Source organism: Ursus maritimus, unplaced genomic scaffold (genome assembly GCF_017311325.1).
Source record: "Ursus maritimus isolate PB19 unplaced genomic scaffold, ASM1731132v1 scaffold_33, whole genome shotgun sequence".
NCBI lineage: Eukaryota > Metazoa > Chordata > Mammalia > Carnivora > Ursidae > Ursus > Ursus maritimus.
Genome location: NW_024425897.1, coordinates 22,777,176 through 22,798,207, shown reverse-complemented (window position 1 = coordinate 22,798,207; position 21,032 = coordinate 22,777,176). Strand labels below are relative to the sequence as shown.

Sequence of the window (21,032 nt, the reverse complement as noted above, 5' to 3'; positions counted from 1 at the left end):
GCACATACCTCATCACACCCCAACTTCAAGCTCTGGCTCCCTGTCCTCTCCTTGAACCTGCCAAGCCCATTGCTACCTCAGGGCCTGTTATGGGCTGAATTGTGTGTCCCCCAAATTCCTATGTTGTTGTCCAACCCCCCCCCCTTAGGGCTAGCACCTTAGAATGTGACTGTATTTGGAGATAGGAACTTTAAAGAGGTAAGTACAGTTAAACGAGGTCATAAGGGTGGGCCCTAATCCAACAGGGGTGGTGTCTGTGTAAGAGGGAGAGACACGAGGGGTGGGTATGCTCCCAGAGAAAAGGCCACATGAAGACATGGTGGCGTCTGTAGGCCAAGGAGAGGCCTCAAGAGAAACCAGTGGGGCTGGAACCTTGATCTTGGACTTCCAGCCTCCAGAACTGTGAGAAAATAGATTTCTGTTGCTTCAGCTCCCCAGCCTGTGGTATTTTGTCACAGCAGCCCACACAGACCAACAGGGCCTTTGGACTTGCTGTTCTCTCTGCTCCAAGAATTTGGCCTGCCTGGCTCGTGGTCCAAATTCAAGTTTTGGACCAACTGTTGCCTCCTCCAAAAGGCCTTCTCTGGCTACCTTATCTAAAACAACCAGGCAGCCCCACTCTGGATCACATGACCCTATTTCCTTCATGGCACTTAACCACTATCTGAAATTACTCATTTCTTCCCCTTCATTTGTTCTCTGAACCCTCTTCCCTGCTCACACATAAACATCAGGAGAGCAGGGGGGCGCCTGGGTGGCACAGCGGTTAAGCGTCTGCCTTCGGCTCAGGGCGTGATCCCGGCATTATGGGATCGAGCCCCACATCAGGCTCCTCCGCTATGAGCCTGCTTCTTCCTCTCCCACTCCCCCTGCTTGTGTTCCCTCTCTCGCTGGCTGTCTCTATCTGTGTTAAATAAATAAATAAAATCTTTAAAAAAAAGAAAAACACAGCAGGAGAGCAGGGATCTTGTCTGGGTTCTTCAACGATTTATCTGTGACACTGGGCTCGGAGCAGGTGCTCAGTAAGTGTGTTGAATAAACACAGCGCCATGCGCGCGCGCGCGCGCGCACACACACACACACACACGCGCGCGCACGCTCACCCAGAGCTGCAGCTACCTGTTATCCCACACAGACACACAGAAATGACAGACTGCCCACACAGCATCTCAGCATCCCAGATGCACTTTCTCCCTGGGAGCCCACGCCCCAGGCTCATCTGCTCCCCCATCTACAGCAGGCCCTTACTGAGCCCTGGACTTCATGTGTCCCATCCAGAACCTGTGGGCACCCTGGTTTCAGAACCTGGTACTCCCCCAACTGAGGGCTCTCACTCCACAGCAGGGGAGGGAGCCTTGTTGTCACCCCCCCTCAGTGCCTATGTCCCAGCCTAGGCTGAAAGCTGGACCCTCCAATCCTTACCCTTCAAAGTCTTTGAGTCTGTCTCTGGCCTCTGCTGGCCTTCTCCAGCCCCTGTCTCAGAGCTCAGTTACCTGAACACAAAGTGGCAGCAATTTGCTTTGCCAAATGTGGCCTGGGAGCAGCGGGGCTCCTTCCTCCCAAGGACTGGGCAGTGGAAACTGGGTTCCCCAAACCCTCACCAATGCTGGATTCCAAGTTTTTAAAATCTCTGCCAATCTTACTAGGTGAAAATCGGTGTGCTGTTGAGGTTTTAATTTGAATTGTCCCAATAAGTGGGCTTGAGTGGTCTTAAAACCTTCCAACCAGAATGCAGACATCACACAAGCAGAGACTGGATCTTACTCCTCTCTCCACTTTGCAATCCCACAACGGATCTGGACATAAATTAGGGGTTCTGGCATGGCCTGTGGATGGCTCAAGGGTTATGGTTAGGAACAAGGTTTCATGTGGCTCTTTATTCCTAGCACTAACAGCACCCAGTAAACAGCAGGCACTCAAAAAATGTTGAAATGATGTCTAGGAGGTGTGGCTGATGAAGCAGCCGGGTCTAGATGCCACCAGCACGGAAGTACAGGATAAGACATCCACCCACTTCTTTGATCCCAGTCTCCCCCACCCCATGTCCCTGGGTTGCCTGTCAGTGTCTACGGAGACCCCTGGTTCTAATTTTCTGACAGAAAAGGCAGTTAGGCCCATCCTCAGACCTTCAGCTTGAAGGGCACCTAAGAAGCCCTTCTGCAATCACCTCCCCCCAAGTTCTCTGCAGAGCCACACACAAGCCCTGGAGGTTTGGCAAACCCCGTGCTCCTTTGTCCTACTCCCCAGAGCCCCCCTGAGAAATGCCTAATCCCCATGCAGGAGGGGCCAGAGCCAGATGCAGGATCTGTGCAGCAAGGCTGGCTGAGCGGCCGCTCTTCATTTCCCAGCTCAGAGTGCCCAGAGCCCAGCTCTGACAGATGCCCCCAATCAGCACAGCTCAGCACCACTAGGAAAGGCTAGAAATTGCTTCTTCCCTGGCATGGCGTTCTCGAGCCCCCTTGTCCATCTGCACACTCCAGGGTGCTGAGCTGGTTTTGTGCACATGTGTGTTCATGCAACCGTTTTACTGTAACTGAGTTCGAATATCATATAATTCCCCCATTTAAAGTACACATGTTGGTGGCTTTGAGTATATTCACAGAGTTGTACAACCATGACCACTATCAGTTTTAGGACTTTTTTATCACCCCAAAAGAAACCTCGACCCATTAGTGTTCACCCTTTGGGCCTGTTTTGCCATGGAAATACAGCTTGCCAGGGCTTACGGGCATTTTAAAGAGCAGACAGTAGATACCGAATGAAGAGTGGTACACACATAGCCACCGTGTAGAAATAGCATGGCCTGGTATCTGGGCATTGTGCCCGAGGATACCATGGCTCTCCTTTCAGGACACCTTAGCCACATTTGCATACGGGTACCCCTCATAGACCAGCAACCACAGACTGTTTCTGGCTTTGAGCTTCGAGTCACGTGGGCAGGTGGGGGAACGGCTTCCACACTGAGGATCCCTCCTGGCCACCCCTACACGGCTTTATCCTAGGAAAGGCCCCTATAATAGCCAGTGGGAAGCAGGCACCCATGGGCTGGCTGGCCAGGAAAGCTAACACGATCTCTGATTCATTATTTATTCTGGCCCAGAACTAACTGTAGAGGACATCTGCTGTTTTGCCTTTCTGTCAATCACCCCACCCCCGTCCCACCCCCCGCATTCCGGTTGCACGCCAGGCCTTTCTTTGGGTGAACCACTTCACCCGCTCTCAGTCTGGGTGACTGAGGGGAAGCGGAGTGATATAACTGGGCACGTGACTCAGAGCCAGCCTATCAGGGCTCTGCATCCCTGCAGCCACACTGATTGGCTCAGGGATGAGCATGTGACCTCAGCCGAGCCAATCAGAAATCTGTCTCCAAATTACAACTGGATCTGCGAAGGAAAGCGCTCTTCCTGTGAGATTGTCCATCTGAAGAGATGCTGGTCTGGGCTGCCGGAAGCCAGTGCTTCCAACGGGCAAGAGATCGGGGAGGAGGACTGTTAGCATTGTGTGAGCCCTCTTCACGTCCTTGAACCACTGGTCTACAGGCATACTTCAGAGATATTGTGGGTTCACTTGCAGGGCACTGCAATAAGGCAAATGTCGCAATAAAGCAAGTCAAATGAAGTTTTTGGTTTTCCAGTGCCTCTGGAAGTTACGTTTACACTATACTGTAGTCTAGTCAGTATGAGATAGCATGTCTAGAAAAACAATGTAGATACCTTAATTTAAAAATACATTGCTAAAGGGGCGCCTGAGTGGCACAGCGGTTAAGCGTCTGCCTTCGGCTCAGGGCGTGATCCCGGTGTTATGGGATCGAGCCCCACATCGGGCTCCTCCGCTGGGAGCCTGCGTCTTCCTCTCCCACTCCCCCTGCTTGTGTTCCCTCTCTCGCTGGCTGTCTCTATCTCTGTCAAATAAATAAATAAAATCTTTTAAAAAAAATACATTGCTAAAAAATGCTAACCATCACCTGAGCTTCCAGCAAACTGTAATCACTGATCACAGATCACTATAACAAATATAATAATAAGGAAGAAGTCTGAAATACTGCAAGAATTACCAAAATGTGACAGAGACAGAAAATGACAACACAAGGTTGTCACAAACCTTCAGTTTGTAAAAAAACACAGTATCTGCGGAGTGTAGTTAGACAAGGTATGCCTATATATGTCCCCCCTTCATGTGTACTCCTAGCAGGGTAGTTTCTCTCATTTGCAGGAGTTGAGGGGGAACTTGATTTGCTCATTGTGCTAATAAGCTACAGCTTCCCAGTCATTCCAGAAGATAAAGCATCAAGCCCATCCCACCCATTCCAGTCCCCAGCCCCCACACATCCAAACCCCTGCCCCAGGCCAAAGCAGGGAGATAGGCCCAGAGGACCAGTGCCATTACAACCTGAGATACCTGCTGAAGTGTCAGGCAAACGAGGCCTGGCTTTGGAACCCCACTTCTACCCTCTTGTGTCCTCCTCCCCACTTTCCTGGTGTGCCCACACTGGCAAGGACCTCCACTCAGTCCTGTTCCCTTCCCTCTGGTAACCACACCACACACATACCCCCACCCGCATTCACAGCTTGTCACACGATAAAGAGCTGACTAGAGTAACTCGCAAAGTGTTAGTGACTGTTAGGGATGCAGCATGCCTCTGAAGACTCTTAATGTAAGAGTCCATCAGAAGGGTCAAACTTTAAGGCTGACAGCAAGCCCATGGGAACAGGAAGAGAGTTCATAACAAGGAGGCCTTGCCACTTGCCTTGGGCCTCTTTCCCCACTACCTACCACCCTGGCTCCCCTCCAACAACACCCAAAACCAGAAAAATACTACTCACTAAAATTAAGGAAGACTATGAATGTTATTTCTTTGGTAAGATTTTCTACTTCAGTGTTTCCCAAAGCATGGGGAGCGTACCACCAAGTTTTAGACGACATTCGAGTGTAACATGAGATGATACTGAACCATGTGGCGAGAGGTCATTTGTTCAGTTCTTTGTTCTCCTGATTAAGTCAAGGAGAGAGTCTCTTTAATGCCTCTCAAGGTCCGCTAATCTCCCTTTTTACACACAGGGACACACACAGAGAGATAGCAGGCCTCAGGCTCAGAGCCTCCCCGAAGCAAGAATAATTGACTTCAGTACGTTATACAAGGAAAACAAAAGGATATTTTTATCCTACTTCCTCTTTCCTGCAAGATGCTGGTTTTCCATGTATGGTGACGAAATAAAATTTCCTTTTAAAATAAACTAGTATTTACTTAAAAAAAAAAGAGAGGTTGATTTAAAATGTGAAAATTATCATCCAGATGATACATGGAAAAGGCAAAAATGACGAGGATGGGTCAAGAATGAGTGCCATTTGAGAAACACTGATCTTTTCTAACGGGCTACATGCTACGGGGCTGCATACCTAAAAATCGCTGGGCCCCTGGTCCTTACCTCTGGGCTCTACCTTCAGGTTAATGCCTGGCAGGGCAGGGATCTGCCATAAGAGACCACTGGGCAGAAAAGTGAAAAGGTGGCAAATTATTTAGGGGTTTGCTAACGTCCCCAGTCTTAAATACACAGTCATGACAGTTCCTTACTAGCATCCAGGAGGGAAGAAGCAGGGAGGGGCTGGGAGGTTGTTACCTTCCGTTTCAGGGAAAAATAGGGACAAGTAGGGTACACAGAGATGAAACAGCTGCTCTGAAAAGGAAATCAGACCTACGGAAAATGGGTCCTGCAGGTGGCAAATCATGGTTCTTAACTGGGCCCCAAAGACTCTCAGCTCAGAGACAGGTGGGGTAGGAAGGAGAATGACAAAATAGCGGGGCTCCTCGTATTGCAGGCCCTCAGAGGTGGGGACCCCCAACTGTGCCTCCACTCACTCAGCAATGCTGAGGCACACGTCCCCAGGGGCTGTGAAATAGCCCAGAGAGGGGACTTCAGTTGCCCGTGGCGCCAGAGCCGCTCAGGAACAGCAGAACTCAGGAACCCTCACTCCCAGCCTGGCCGTTTTCCTCCTCAGCACTGCGGGAGTAACAGGGCACGTCTGAATCAAGACCCTCACCACGTGTCCTCCGTCCTCCCCATCTCCCTGTGGAGGACCATCTATTCTTGTCACCAGAATCCATTCATCCTTCTGATGACAGTATCCCAATTTTCCTCTGGGGACCCACCCATTGCCCTCCTGAGACTCAGCTCCTAGGCTTCTAATGACAGCCCATAGGGGAGGCCATGAGACTCAAGCCCAACCAATCACAGCCACGCATTCTCTGGCCACAGTGACTGGTTCAGAGACAGGCACATGGTTCAGCAAATGCCCATGTGACCCAGTGAGGCTCTTGGAAAACAGCAAGGTGCCGTATTTTGCTGGGAATTCTGGAAATAAAGACGTGGGCCCGGAGCTCCAGGGTGCCTCTGCATGAAGCCTGAGAATGAAGACAGCAAAGTAGAAGGCAGAGGTGAGGGGTGGAGAGAAGTGGGTTCCGATGCCATTGTCAAACACCTAGATTAAGCTTGACCTGAAGTCAGTCCCAACTGACCTGTTCATTGATAGAAGAACCAAATTCCCTGTTGTGTTAAAACCATTTGAGTTAGAGTTTTGGTAAGCAGGAGACTGACCACAGGAGGTGACACGGCAGCAGCAGACTGGTTTTCCTCCTCCCTGGAGCAGTCAGGGACACCCCTTCCCCTCGACAGAGGAAGGGAATACAGGCTGAGGGTGACAGCCCTCACCTGCAACCCTTCCATGACAGATCTCCCTTTGGCTCCCCCAACTCCCCCCACAAAGCCGGGCCCCCAATTACCTTGAGCCATTGCTGATGAGAATACTCTCCCGAATTGTCAGGGTGCAGTAATACCACACCAGCAGGAAGTTAAAAACTTCATCCGTCACCCTGGGGGAAAGAAACAGCCCCAGGGAGGAGCACAGGCATGAGAACCAGGAACGGCTCTCCCACCCACACGGCAACAGAACAGCAAACCTGGATGAGGGCTGCCCACCCAGGCTGCCTCTGGGAAGACCCGCTGATCCCGGGGAAGACCGAGGAAGCATGGCCACCACCTAGCCTGCCAGTCCCCTTCCTCACCTTTCTACCAGAATCCTGCTTGCCTTTAAGGCTCCAGCTGAGGTTTCGTCCCCTTCCCTGTTACTCCCTGAGTGGTCAGCCTAGGACATCCTCTCTCCCTTCTAAATTCTTATTGTCTGATGTAAAATTTTTGGTGGAAGGGCAACAGGAGGACTTTAAGCAGAAAACTGAATATTTTAAACTGTCTATAGTGTCAAAATGTAAATTCCCTCTGTCCCCTTAAAAGATTTATAAACTTTGTTGCACTTACAAAAAATTAAGGCCTGAATTGGCTGTAAGATGAATTAAGAACTCCCTGCTTTCTCTACAGTCCTCATGGCCCAGACCCGGGCAGAGAGGCCTTAGGACAGAACAGAGGGGCTGCAGCTGTTGCTGTGCTCTGGTCAGAATAGAGAGCTGGCAGACACACGGTATGTGACCTCGTCAGAGATTCCCTGGCCTCGGCTTTGCTGTCTATCAAAGGCTGACCCCTACCTGAATATTGCTGGGTGAAGGATCCTGGGACAGAGCCTATGACAGACAGCCCCTCAGAAGGGCTCTAATGGAGACTCTAGCTTGCACCCCAAAGGGAAGCGCCTCTGTCCTTCCCAGCGCCATATGGATCCATTCAGCACGGGAACAGACATGACTGTACGGGGCGCTAGCCATCCGCCCCGGGAAGGGAGAACACTCCCACTCTGCTCCGTTTCCATCTCTGAACTGGGACAACTCTGATAACCCTGGGAGGGAAATGGAGGGGTGTGATTCGAACAATAAGAGCCAAAGTTGGAAGGTTGTCTTTTAAGCTATGTGACCCTGTTTTGTGGTAACAGATGACAGACTTTCAACCCCAAGCCCTCCCAAACCATTGCCTGCAAAGGCAGTCTTGGGAAGGCCAGAAACTGACTCTGGAAGCACAGAGCCTGAGTTCAAATCCCAGCTCTGCCTCTTCCCAGCCGTGGGACCAGGGGCAAGTCGGTGATTCTCCCGTGCAATCACTTCCCGCACTGAAGTGGGGAGAGTGACAGCAGCTCCCGTGTAAGCTGCTGTGAGCAGCAGCTGAGCTTAACACACGAAGCACGTGGAATGGTGCCTGAAGCACAGGAAGGGCTACCAGCATTCCCTGTTACAATTTTGAGAAGTATCACAGAGTATCCAAAGCCTGAGAAATGAGTCTCCGACACTTAACTCTGAGGAAATCAAAGGCCTATTTGACTTGAATGGGGTGTTGGAGTGGGGACAGCCTCCCCAGGGCAGAGGGTCACTCGGACACCGACATCTGAGCTCACCTCCAGGCAGGAGGCAGACCCAGTCGTGAGTCGTGGTTACCAGGACGTTTTTCATTGGTCCTTTCCTACATCTTATCCATGAAGAGGGGAATAAAAAGACAGTTTTATGGCCCCAGTACTTTAGGGACATGCCTGAGGCGCCAGCTCAGCCTTCTCTGCCAGAGTGTATGAGCTCCCTGTTGCTGCCGTAACAAAGACCACAAACGTAGCAGCTGAAAGCAACACACGTTTCTTCTCTTACAGTTCTGGAGGCCGGAAGTCTGAAATGGGTCAGCAGGGCTCGGTTCCTTCTGGAAGCTCTCGGGGAGAATCCACTTGCTGACCTGTTCCAGCTTCTAGAGGCACCTGCATTCCTTGTTTCATGGCTCAGCATCACATTTCCTTCTCTGACTCTGGCCCTTCCACCTCCCTCTTATAAGGACCCTTGGATGTAAACTGGGCCCACTGAATAATCCAGGATAATCTCTTCTCAAGTTCCTCCACTCAGTCTATCTGCAGAGACGTTTTGCCAAGTAAGGTCACATATTCGCAGGTTCTGGGGATTAGAACGTGCACCTCTCTGGGGACCGTGACTCAGGCCACGCCAGGCCGGCTCTAATTACTGGGAACTTGCAATGCTGCAGGCATTTTACGTGGATGATCTCTCCGAGTCCTAGACCAAGCCTACAGGACTGTTTCCCGTGGCAGAGAGATGCACTTACCACATCTATGCCCGTCCACTTGACTCCGACAGCCAGACCCTGCCATTCCTGGCATGCCTGGGGGCTTTCGGAGGCCCCCAGAGCTCATTCTGCTGGTGCAAGAGGCAGATCAGGAGGGAGGGGGAATTAATGCCCTTTGGAAGCAGTCCTCAACTCCCCTGACCAACAGCAGTTGGAAGATAAATACCCTTGCTCCCTCGTCCCTCAAGTGGGTAACAGAGGCCTGTTCCATGCTGTCCCCCATTTCCTCAGCAGCACTGGACTCCAGATGCCCACAGGGGAGCCCCTCCTGTCTCACTTCCCATTTCCCTACCAATGTTTCCTGGGATCACCTCCCAAAGAAACTACTGGCACTCAAATGCTTGTCTTAGGGGTTGCTTTGAGGCGAACACACCAAGACAGGACAACTTCCCATTTCACAGATGAGGATACTGAGGCTCAGAGAGAGTAAGTGAGCTCCCTAGGAGTGAGATCCAAACCCAAGCCCAACTAACCTGAGCTTAACTCCAACCACCTTTTTCCTGAACCTTCAAAAGCCAATCCCGATAGAGGACAATCCCAACTAGACACAGCCTCTTGGCCTGAAGGCAGAAGAAAGAGGCATCACACTCTCCAGCAGCCTCACCAACGCCTCCTGAGGACCAGACAACATGGGCAGATGTCTTCTGGCCATGGGGAAGACGAAGAAGCAGACACAGAGAGAACAAGGGCTCTACTCAAGGTCACACAATCTGTGAGTGGCAGAGCTGGACTAGGACCCACTGTTCTGAAGGACATTGGCCACCCCCAGGCCCAGACTTACAGGCACCATAGAAGGGCTTGTCGGTGGAGCACACAGCAAGGAAACCATCCCACGGGGGCAGGAGTAAGGAAAGAGAATCCCGCTCCTTGGATGCACTGGATATTAAGCTGTGGTCTCTTGCAGCCTGCCCAGCCTTAGCACAAAATGGTGGCAGGAATCCCAACTGCTCACACTTAGAGGGCACGTATGCACCAAGCACACTACTCTAAACACTGCAAATAGAGCCTATCCGGTCCTCTCAGCCATCCTACCAACTAGCTCCCACTCTCCTCATTTTGTGTGTGAAGAAACCAAGGTGGGGAGAGGTTAGGTCATTTGCCCAAGGTCAAACAGCAGGGCAAACTTCACTGAAGAGCGGAACAGGGGTGAGCTGCCGGTCCAGCCCCCTTCCCCTGTCCTATCTTTAACCCACGGAAGGTATACTAGGTTGAATAGTGTTCCCTCAAAATTCAGGTCCACCCAGAACCTCAGAATATGACCTTATTTGGAAATAAGATCTTTGCAAATGGAATTAGTTAAGATAAGGTCATATCCGGTTAGGGTGGGCCCTGAATCCAAAGACTGGTGTCCTCCTAAGAAGGCCAAGAGAGAAACACAGGGACACATGGGGACGGAGGCTACATGACAAGATTGAGGCACATGAGGCGGAGACTGGAGGGAAACAGCTTTAAGCCAGGGAATGCCAAGGAAGCTGGCAGCCCCCAGAGGCAGGATCCTCCCCCAGAGCCTTCAGAGAGAGCACAGTCCCACCAACACCTTCATTTCAGACTTCTGGCCTCTACAGCTGTGAGAAAATAGATTTCCGTTGTTCCAAACCATCCAGTTCGTGGCGCTTCATTACAATAGCCCTGGGAAATGTTGAAAGACCCAGNNNTGAACTTTCGAACTTGACAACACACCACAGGTTTGCCCTTTGAGGGCCGAGATGTCCCAGCGCTGGGGAATCTGGTTGCACATCAAGAACGTCTATCCCTTCCAGAGGGGCATGTGAGCAGGCAGTACTGATGTGTGCAGCTTTTACCGTCTGGGCAAGCAGGCCAGGCCCGAGGCAGCAGGCAGGCACGGGCCCAGGACCTAAAAGAGCCTTTGTCTGGACATTCAAGTGGCCAGACCAGAAACTGGACTCCCAGCCAAGCGCCTGCCAGGACATAAAGCCCTGACACACGGGCCAAATGCCCAAGCTGTACTCCCCCGCCTCCCCTTGGGGCACAAAACCCGAGGCCAGAGGGAGAAACGAAACCCCCTGAGGCAAGGCAGCCCGAACCCACGGGCTCAGCCTCTCAGAGCCGTGTGGCCTCGTCCGGCACCAAAAGCAGTGGCTGACGCTCTCACCAGCACCGCTGGTGCCAGGCCTGGGCAGAGCCCTCCACGCACAGTGTTAACAAAGCCTGGTGTCACCCTCATTTTACAGATGGGGAGACTGAGGCTGGGAACCTGCTCATGGTGACAGCCAGTTGGTCTCAGAGCCAGGACTCAAACCCAGGCAGTCTGTGATCTTTCTTTTCTTCTTTCCCTTCTTCCTTTCCTTTTTTCCTGCTTTCTCTTTCTCTTTGTATAATTGATATATAATTCACATACCATAAAATTCACCCTTTCAAAATGTATAATTCATTAATTTTTTGTATATTCACAGAGCTGTACATTCATCACCTCTAATTCTGGAACATTCTCCTCACTCCAAAAGAAACCCCATACCCATCAACAGTACCCACCCCCAGCTCCTGACCACTAATCTGCTTTCTGTCTCTATAGATTTGCCTGTGCTGCATATTTCATATAAATGGAATCACACAATATGTGGCCTTTTGTGACTAACTTCTTTCACTGAACACAGTGTTTTCCAGGTTCATCCATGTTGCAGCGTGTGTCACTACTTTATGCCTATTTATTATTGGAATAATAATCCACTGTGTGGGTGTGCCATTGGGCTCTTCCCTAAATACTAGTTATAAGGTCTCTCCAGTCGCTGTCCAGTAGATACTGTTGGACGGAGGTCGAGTGGACAGGACTATTTCACATGAGAAGAGGCTCTCTACCGACAATCCCCCAAACACTACAGATGCAGGAGAGACCCCCCACCCTACGCCTACGCACACCACCACGCTTCCCGTTACCTGTAGTGAAGGACAAATCGACACGCCACAGCTCCCAGGAGCAGGATGATGGTCAGGTAGAGCTTGAACTTCTCATACTCGTCCTTGTAAGCAAATCTGCAGTGACAGGCACCCCCAGGAAAGGTCACGTAACCATGACTATAGTTATAGTGATGTAACTATATCCCATCTGGGGGCAGAATCCTCAGCCCCATTCGATCCTTCACCTACCACCACCCACTGCCCACAAGAACCTTCTGATTCCACTAAAGGAAAGCTCTGGCCTTGAATTAATGGTGATGATCAATTAAAGAAAGAGGACCAACGTGCAAAGCTTCCCACATCCCTGGACCCCTGGGGTAGGTCTCTGGGCTGCTGATGGAGATGCGCAGGGGATGATGGGCTCCTCCCTAACCAGCTACTGCAGCAGAAACACACGGCTCTACTGCCCCTGGGATGGACTGATTTCAGGTAGACGGTACCACCTGCTTCCCAGGAGAATGGTGTGTTGATAAGGAGTGGAGTGGAGCAGGAGCCGTTCTGTTCCCCCAACATACTGACTGAATGAAAAGAAGGAAGGAACCCTCCCAGGGTGGCCTCCCCACTGAGAAGGAGAGTGTCAGAAAGACCAAGAGCCAGAGCCCCAACTATTAAATTTTTTTATTTATGCAAAAATTCTAGCTAGGTTCATTTCTCCTAAGTTGAAAGAGCAAAATGCCTGGATTCCCTAAAGCCAGGTGGGGGGTCAGAGATACTTACTTGGCCTGGTTGCTGAGAAGGGTCACATTCACATTGCCAAGGACCAGATTTAAGTAGAGCCTGGAAGGAAAGTACCTGTGAGGGCTGACTCATTCCTTACCAGCCCTGGGAGTGGGCCCCAACCAAAAACGTTCAAACGATAAGCATGCATTGAGCACTGATGTTAGAAAATAGGGTGCTAAACTCAGCAATAAAATTCTCACATGGAGAATAATGGCTAAGTAGAGAATGTGACAACTATGGCACACGACAGTCATGACTAACCCATTTTCCCCCATTTTAGCTGGCTCAGAGACCATATTTCCCAGGCTCCCTTGCAGCTAACATGAGCATGTGACTAAGTTCCAGCCAATGAGGTGAAGAAGGTATGTGTACAATTTCTAGGTCAGTTTAAAAAGCATTCTTTTTAAAATCGAAGTATAACCTACAGTCTATTTTATGCCCGGCTTCTTTCCCTCAATGTTATGTCTGTGAGATTCATCCACGTTGTCTGTATCCAGTAGGCCCCTGAGTGGAGATACCACAACTTATTTATTCATTCTACTACTGACAAACACTTAAGTTGTTTTCAGTTTTTGGCTAATAGAAATACAGCTGCTGTGAACGTTCTTTTCTTTTCTTTTTTTTTTAAACTGAGATATAATTCACATACCATAATGTCACCGTTTTTTTTTTTTTTAAGTTTTATTTATTTAAGTGCTCTCTATACCCCAGGTGAGGCTTGAACTAACGACTCTGGGCCCCCCCATAACAGCAGCGTTTTCAAATATACAACTTCAGGGTTTCCAGTATATTCACAACATTGTACAACCATCACCATTACTTAATTCTAGAACATTTTCATCATCTCAGAAGAAAGCCCATACCTGTCAGCAGTCGCTCCCTTTCCTCCCTCCCCCCAGCACCTGGCAACCACCAATCCACTCTACATCTACGGATTTGCCTATTTTGGACATTTCGTACAAAAAGACTCACGCAACATGGGGCCTTTTGTGTCTGGACTCTTTGCTGTGGACATTCTTATACATGTCTATTCAAGGGCAGAAGCACTCATTTCCGCCGGCTATACATAAGACAGGAGTGGAATTTCTGGATCAGAGAATATGTGTGTTTTTGGCTTCACCTGGAAATGGCTTTTTTTTTTCTTTTTTCTTTTTTTTTTTGGTAAAAAGCATCTGCTTGCCCTCCACTTCCTGAGGATGTGACGGTGCGAACCAGCTCTGGGGATGCAGATGGGGACAACTCCCTGAAGGGTGGTGAAGCAGTGAGCTGGAGCTGGAAGGACCCCGAGTCCCTAGGTGACTCCATGAGCCCGCCACTCTTGGTCCACTCACCTCTGGACTGCTATGTATGAGAAGAGAAACCTCCCCCTTGTTTGAGCCCCCATATCATTGGGCTTTTGTTACAATAGCCTGTACTTTAACGGCACTAATAAAGGTGCAAGTAAAGGGTTACGAAATCTCGGGGGAGGTAGGGTGTAATTCTACAGAGGGAAAGGGGTTTTGGAAAGGCTTCATCACGTTGGTAACATCTGAACTGGGCTTTGAAGGATGAGTAGAAGGTTGAGAGGAAAAAAGCAAATGGAAAAGTCTACTTTCTCACTCTGAGTAAATTCTAGGGGCATTTCCGGTCTGGTGTAACTGGAACACAGGTGTAAAAAGAACATAAAGTTCTTTTCGCCTTGCGATACAGTCCCTACTTCCTGAAGGAGCGGTGACATTTCCTTTCAGAGAATCTCTTCCTTCCAGGTCCTAGGCTAAGGCACAGGACCCAGGCTTAGCCAATCAGAGCAGTGCATCCTCCTGATTGGGTCAATAAGGGTCATATGTGACACACTGGTCACAGGCCAATGAGACTCAGTCCCGGGACTTTTCCCAGAACTACTAAGAAACAAAGAGGCTTTCTCTACTGGAACTGCTAAACTGGAAGAAAGCAAACCCAGAGCTCCTGGGGCCAGCTTGGAGAGAAAAGTCTCCCTAAGAACAAAACACATATGGCAAAGGGAGTAAAAGGAAAGCTCATGATACAGCCTAACAGTATCATTTGATACTGAAGCAGGATCCAGCCAGACCCACAGCAACATCCGCACCTTTAAGTTACATGAGCCAATAGATTGCCTATTTTTTGTAAGCATTTTGAGTTGGGCTTTCTGTCATTTGTAATCCACAGCTTGCCAACTGATATAAAATGCACAGAGGAGACTGGAGCTGGGAAAGTGGCTCTGAGCCGCGTTGTAAAAAAGGTCATGCGGTTTCATTCTATGGAAAATTTTCACCACCCAACTCAGGGAATTTTTCACCAAATATGGCAAAAGAGGAGAAGCCAAGAGGAATGGCTTCAAGTGTAAAAGGGCTAGTAAGCCTCCTGACAGGGGAGCTCTGACTCAGTGCTAGGCCAAAGCGGGAGAGAGGGCCACAGGGCAGTGATGGGAGCGCACTTAGCAGCCTACCTCAGGTTTCGATACAACACTGTCTGATCTCGCTCTGGGACAGGTGGCAGTGATGTCACTTGAGGGAGGAAATGGGACTTCTCCGAAGGAGGAAGACAGAAAGAACACAAGCTCTGGAGTCAGAGTGTTCACATCCAAACCTGGGCTGTCGCCTGAGCAAAACACCCCCTAATGTCTTTGAACCTTGTAGAATTTGGATACCTGGTTCTGACTCACCAAGCTGTAGACAATTCAAGAGCCCCCAGCACAATGCTAGGCATACAGCAGGCGCTAAATAAATGTTTGTTCTCAAAGGAAAAAAAAATAGAGAGAGAGAGAGAAACCAAGAAATAGACTCTTAACTACAGAGAACAAACTGATGGTTACCAGAGGCGAGGGGGTGGGGGGAGTGAACAAGGTGACGGGTATGAAGGAAGGCACTTGTGATGAGCACTGGGTGATGTATGGAAGTGTTGAATCATTCTATTGTACACCTGCAACTAATATAATACTGTCTATTAACTATACTGGAATTTAAAATAAAAATAAAATAAATAAATGTTTGTTCTTTGGGAGAAAACATCTTTCCTCTTAACCTTGGGTGGCACCAGGCATGTGGCAGGTGCTAGAAGCCAGATCTTGTACCTAGTTCCTCGCAAAAGCCCTCTGACAGTCACCAGGAAGGTCGCTCTGAGATCCCCTCCTGTTCCATGGACGAACGTATGAGGAAGACTCCTTCTCTTTTCTGCCCTTGCTTCCCTTCTTTCCCCTCAACCCCAAGCTCCAGCAGGGAGGTGGGAGTCACACAGACCAAGTACTCTAAGCCTGGGCGTCTGCCCACAGCAGGGGTGCGATAAGTTCCCAGCTCCTACCCATTCTTCTTGGGCAGGTAGGCCTCCATGTCGAAGAAGATATTCTGCCGCTCCTTGATGTTGGCACTCATCTGCTGAATGAGCTCTGCCTCCTCCCGACTGGCATGCTTCTTGTACCTGTTTGGTCAGAGGTGTGGGCATAGGAGAAGCAGGGCTGTTACTCAGAATGGAGGAAGAATGTGGGAGCTCTGGGCACTGCCCTCCCATCTTTCTATCTCGATGCTTCTTACAACCTCAATTCTCCCTCTGCACCCTGTGGGTTTGACACTGGGTCCCTGCTAGCCTTGTGACCTTGGGAAAGTCCTTTTACCTCTTTGCCTCATTTTCCATACCTGAAAAACAGGGGTAGCATCAAGCCTACCTCATGGACAATACTGTGAGGACTGAGTGAGTACACCAAATATAACACATTTAGAATGATCCTTGATACACAGTATGAGCTCAATGGACCTCTAGAGGCAATACCATGCTTCTGACTCTTCTAAAAGAAGAGTGTGAACATTACTAGAAGGGCAGACAAGAAAGTGCTTTAAAAGTATTAGCAACCAACTGATCACTGTTTTTCCTTGGTGATATTTAACTCTCAAAACTAGAAAAACAAGCCAGTGGACACCCTCTCAGAATAGTAGGTGTGTCCTCTTGGGTCAACCTTCTAACCCAATGGTTCTCAATTGGGGATACTTGGCAACACCTAGGAACATTTTGTTTGTCAAACAGGGGTGGAGGGTTCTATTGGCATCTAGGGTGTAGAGGCCAGGGATGCCGCTTAACATCCTAGAACACACAAGACAGACCCTGCAGCCCAATTATCAACAGTACGAGGGTTGAAAAATCCTAGACTGATAAAGACTATTGAGTCTTACCATCAGTAAGATATGTTTTTCCAAGAGTGGCGATGTCATTACACGGAACCATCCACACTCTTACTCCATGATTAATGGGCCTCCATTTCCAAAATGGTCACCCAAGATTAGGAATATAATCAGTAATGTTTGCAAAAATTGTCCACAAGGGAAGGGAAGAATTGACCAAGAGTTACACACTATGGTGTGGAGACTTAGCTAAGTCAACTGGGATAAGTCACTCAGAGCCTCGGTCTCCTTGCCTGCCTGGGGATCACAGCAGCCACTGGACTCCTTCACCTATGGGGGATGAGAGCACTTCCCAAACCATGAAGACATGAGGACTAAGAAGTGAACATACGATCGTGGCCTCAAGAACTGAACTAAGTCGTGAGCTTAAGTATTTCCCTCTGGGGATGCCAGACTTCCTACCACCTCCACCAAAGACCTATAACAACTTTCCTCTGGAAAACTACCTCTCCTCCTCTTTCCCCCCTCTATATAGTTCCAGTAAGGCTGTCCCATCCCCCAGGTCCATAAGTTAAGCGTATGACCTAGTCTTGCCTAACCAGAGTCTCAGTGATTGGTTCACAAACGAGCACGTGACCAATTTCAGCCAACTAGGATCACACCCAGAACTTTCACTGAAAAACAAGTTATTCTGCTGGGTAACCAAACCAAACCAATAGAAAGCAAGGCTGGAGGATGTAAGTCTGGAAGATATAAGTCTGGCACTGCCGGTAGGCATCTCAGTCGGGGGGGACGCTCAGCTAAGGGTGAAGCCAATCTAGAGAAAGGCAGAATTTAGAAGTGGGGGCGGGGGGAGAGACAACAGATTCCTAAAAACAACTTTCGACCCCTGGATCCAGTAATGTCTGAAGCTACTTCTGTTTTTTTCCATTAAAATGTCCATTCTCTGCTTCAGCCAGCTTTGAGTTGGGTTTCTGTCCCTTAGAACCCAGGGAGCTCAGCGTCGCCTACCTCTGGAGTGCGTGCTTTAGGTCCTTCAGACGCGTCTTCTGCTTGCTGATGGAGCTGCTACACGAAGTCTGGAGTGAGGTCAGCTCCTCCAGCTTCTGCTTGTAGATCCTGTGGGTTTCCTGAGGGATGGAAGAGCCCAAGCAGGGTGGATGGGAGAAGGTGAATGGGTCGTTTTTCACAGTTGGACGTGACTGTGGAAGTCAGTTGGACAGCTGAGATGACGTACAGCTACCACTATCAAAGATGTGGCTTAGACAACTAGGACTGGAAGTAGGGTAGGTAGCAAGGCACAGCACTTGTGTAAGAACTATGCTTTTTTTCTCCTACCCCGGTTCCATCCTTCCTAATAGCAATAGCAACCAAATATGCCTCTGAGAGGCCACCTCTCCTCAACCTCTTCTTGGTCCAGATGGTTTGAGGAGAGCTAACAGTCTCCATGCCAACAGCGGTCATGTGATCCAGGCCTGGCCAATCAATAACCTCCAATCCCCCCAGCCACTGACTGGTTCAGAGGTAGACACATGGCTCAAACTGGGCCAATGAGAGTCAGCCCTGGGACTCTGGTTTAGAAGTATTGGTTTAGAAACGCCCTCCTGCTCGGTTTGCTAATCTGGTAGAAAGTGCACCTGGGGCTGCTGAGCAAATGAAGCCTAACAGGAAAACAGAATTTCAGTGCAGTGCAAGACAGAATTCTCACGGCATCAATTCAGCCCTTAGATCTAACCAGGTCTGAATGCAAGGCTCTCGGTGATATGAATTAATAAATTCCTTTTCACTTAGGCCAGTTTGAGTTGGGTTTCTGATCCTGGCAATGAAGACAGTTCTTGCTATGTCAACTAAGAAAAGGACGCACCTCTTCCTTTAAAGCCAGCCTTCCCTACCCCGAGGCTCTGGAAATAACCATTCAGGGCCACAAGCCCCGGGGAAATACAACAGGCTTTACCCCAAGGCAAGGAGGATGAATACTGCAACTTCTCCATCATGCTGCCCAGCACACCTCCCCCAACATTACACCATATGCTCAGAACAACCCCTTCCCTCTAGAGTTCTGGTAATCTAAGACAAGCACCAGTAATGTGGAGGAAACAATATGAGGGACAGAGACGATGAAATTAGAAACAATAATCCAATGAACATATTTAAGGTGTCTGTTTTCATGGGTGGTAGAGAAATGTATTTACCAGAGGCAGAAAAAAAGGGGATGGTCAAAGGGTGAGACCAGAGCCTAAACACTCACGTGTGCCAAGAGGGGTCTCTAGATATGACAGTCAAGCCAGAAAATAAAGATGTGAAGGCAATGAAGTGAATAGATAACAATTAGGAACAACATCAAAGAAAACTTTGAGCAAGTCTCCCCTGACCCTGAGATGAGAGGGTTTGGTTTCCTGAATTCACACAGCATCCTCACTCTCTCCTTCCTGGGTCCCCGGAGAAGAAAATCACGTCTTTCATGTAACATTTTATTTTTAAATAATTTCAAACTTGCTGAAGAATTGTAAGAAGAATATGAAGAACTCCCCTATGCCCTTCACCCAGATTCACTATGTTGGCATTATGCCATACATATTTGCTTTACTCCGTCTGTGTGTGTGTGTGTGTGTGTGTGTGTGTGTTCTTTTTCTATATCAGCCGTCAGTGAGCTACAACCTACAGGCCAAACCTCCAGCCACCAGAATTTGTATGGGTAGTACGCTAGAAATGGTTTTTGCCTGGTTGAAAAAAAAAAATCAAAAGAAGAGTATTTCACGACACGTGAGAAGTATATGAAACTGGAATGTCGGTATCCATAAATAAACTTCATTGGAGCACAGCCACACCTATTCATTTACATGTTATCGTGGCTACTCCGGCGTTACAACTGCACAGTGAGTAGTTGTGACACAGACCATATGGCCCGCCAAAGCCTAGAATCCTCGTTACCTAGCCTTTCTGCCAAAAAAAGTTTGCCTACTCCTTTCTAAACCATTTGGGAGTTGGTCACAGACAACAAGCTTCTTTACTCTTAAATACTTCGGTGCATATCTGCGAAGAACACGACATTCTCAGGGCGCCTGGGTGGCTCAGTCGGGTAAGCATCTGCCTTTGGCTCAGGTCATGATCCTGTGGTCCTGGGATCGAACCTGGGGTGAGGCTCCCTGCTGAGTGGGGAGCCTGTTTCTCCCTCTCCCTCTGCTGCTCTCCCCACTCCTGCTCACTCTCTCTCAAATAAATAAATAAAATCTTTTTTAAAAAAAGACATGGCATTCTCTTATAGATCCGTAGTACAATGATCAAATCATCGTATTTCTTTAGGCTCCTTTAGTCTACAACAGTTCCTCAACTTTTCTTTGTCTTTCATGACATGGACGTTTTTAAAGGGTTCAGTCCAGTTGTTTTGAAGAATGTCCCTCCCACCTGGGTTTGTCAGATATTTCCTCATCAGTGAATTCTGGTTATGCATTTGGGGCAGAAATGCCATTAAAGTGATGCTGTGTCCTCGGTGTCTATCAGGAGGGACACAGTGTCTGTGATGTTAACTTTGATTGCTTGCTGCCCACTGCTTTCTCCATTTACGGTGGCCGGCTTCCTATCTGTAATTAACAAGTAAGACAGTGCAGTGTGATTTACTCCCTTTTGAATTCCTTGGCCCTCTATGTTCAACTCATCTGCTAGTAATAAAGGAAACCCTCCGGAACGGGACAGGAAGGATGGGGGCAGAGAGCTCCCAAGGCTTTGAGCAGGTGGGGCTTCTGAACCAAGAGTCCCTGGTAACAGCAGCTGAGGCCCCTGGAAGATAAAGGACCATGCTGCCTCCTGGCACTCTCTGGTGCTGGGTCCCACCACAGAAAGATAAGATCAAGACTGCAACATCAGCAGCCAGATGCTCACCAGGCCCTCTTGGATTTAAATTAATATTTAATTTCTTAAGTAAAACATGAAGACATTATCCTCGTTAAAAATTAAAACACTACAGCTATGGCTGGAGGTGGCTATGAATATCCCACATCCTGTATTTTCCCCTTTTTCCAGAGATAACTACTGTTACCACTTTCTTTAGACTTCCGTCTATGTATTCTTCCAGACTGTAGTCTACTTATCTATGCATTTCTATATTCTATATAGACCTATTTCTATATATATATATGCACATATATATGAAAAATACACACTTGCAAAAATGAGTTGTTCCTAGTACTTACTCTCCTTTACTTCCTTTAGTAACAGGACCCCACTGAGTAGTAGCTGG

At 48.9% G+C, this 21,032-nt stretch overlaps 1 protein-coding gene across 5 annotated transcripts in view; it reads right to left on the bottom strand.

Annotated features, from left to right (window-relative positions):
- TMEM120B (transmembrane protein 120B) overlaps positions 1 to 21,032 on the bottom strand; it is a 39,861-nt gene that overhangs the window by 5,178 nt on the left and 13,651 nt on the right. For 3 of the 5 annotated variants that reach the window (XM_040619963.1, XM_040619964.1, XM_040619965.1), the window contains exons 2-6: positions 17,807 to 17,925; positions 15,984 to 16,100; positions 12,684 to 12,743; positions 11,946 to 12,041; positions 6,779 to 6,868 (exon numbers count right to left, since the gene is read on the bottom strand). In XM_040619963.1, coding sequence (XP_040475897.1) covers positions 6,779 to 6,868; positions 11,946 to 12,041; positions 12,684 to 12,743; positions 15,984 to 16,100; positions 17,807 to 17,925 — 482 coding nt within the window. The remainder of the gene's footprint in view (positions 1 to 6,778; positions 6,869 to 11,945; positions 12,042 to 12,683; positions 12,744 to 15,983; positions 16,101 to 17,806; positions 17,926 to 21,032) is intronic. The other 2 variants (XM_040619966.1, XM_040619967.1) reach the window with 1 other exon arrangement.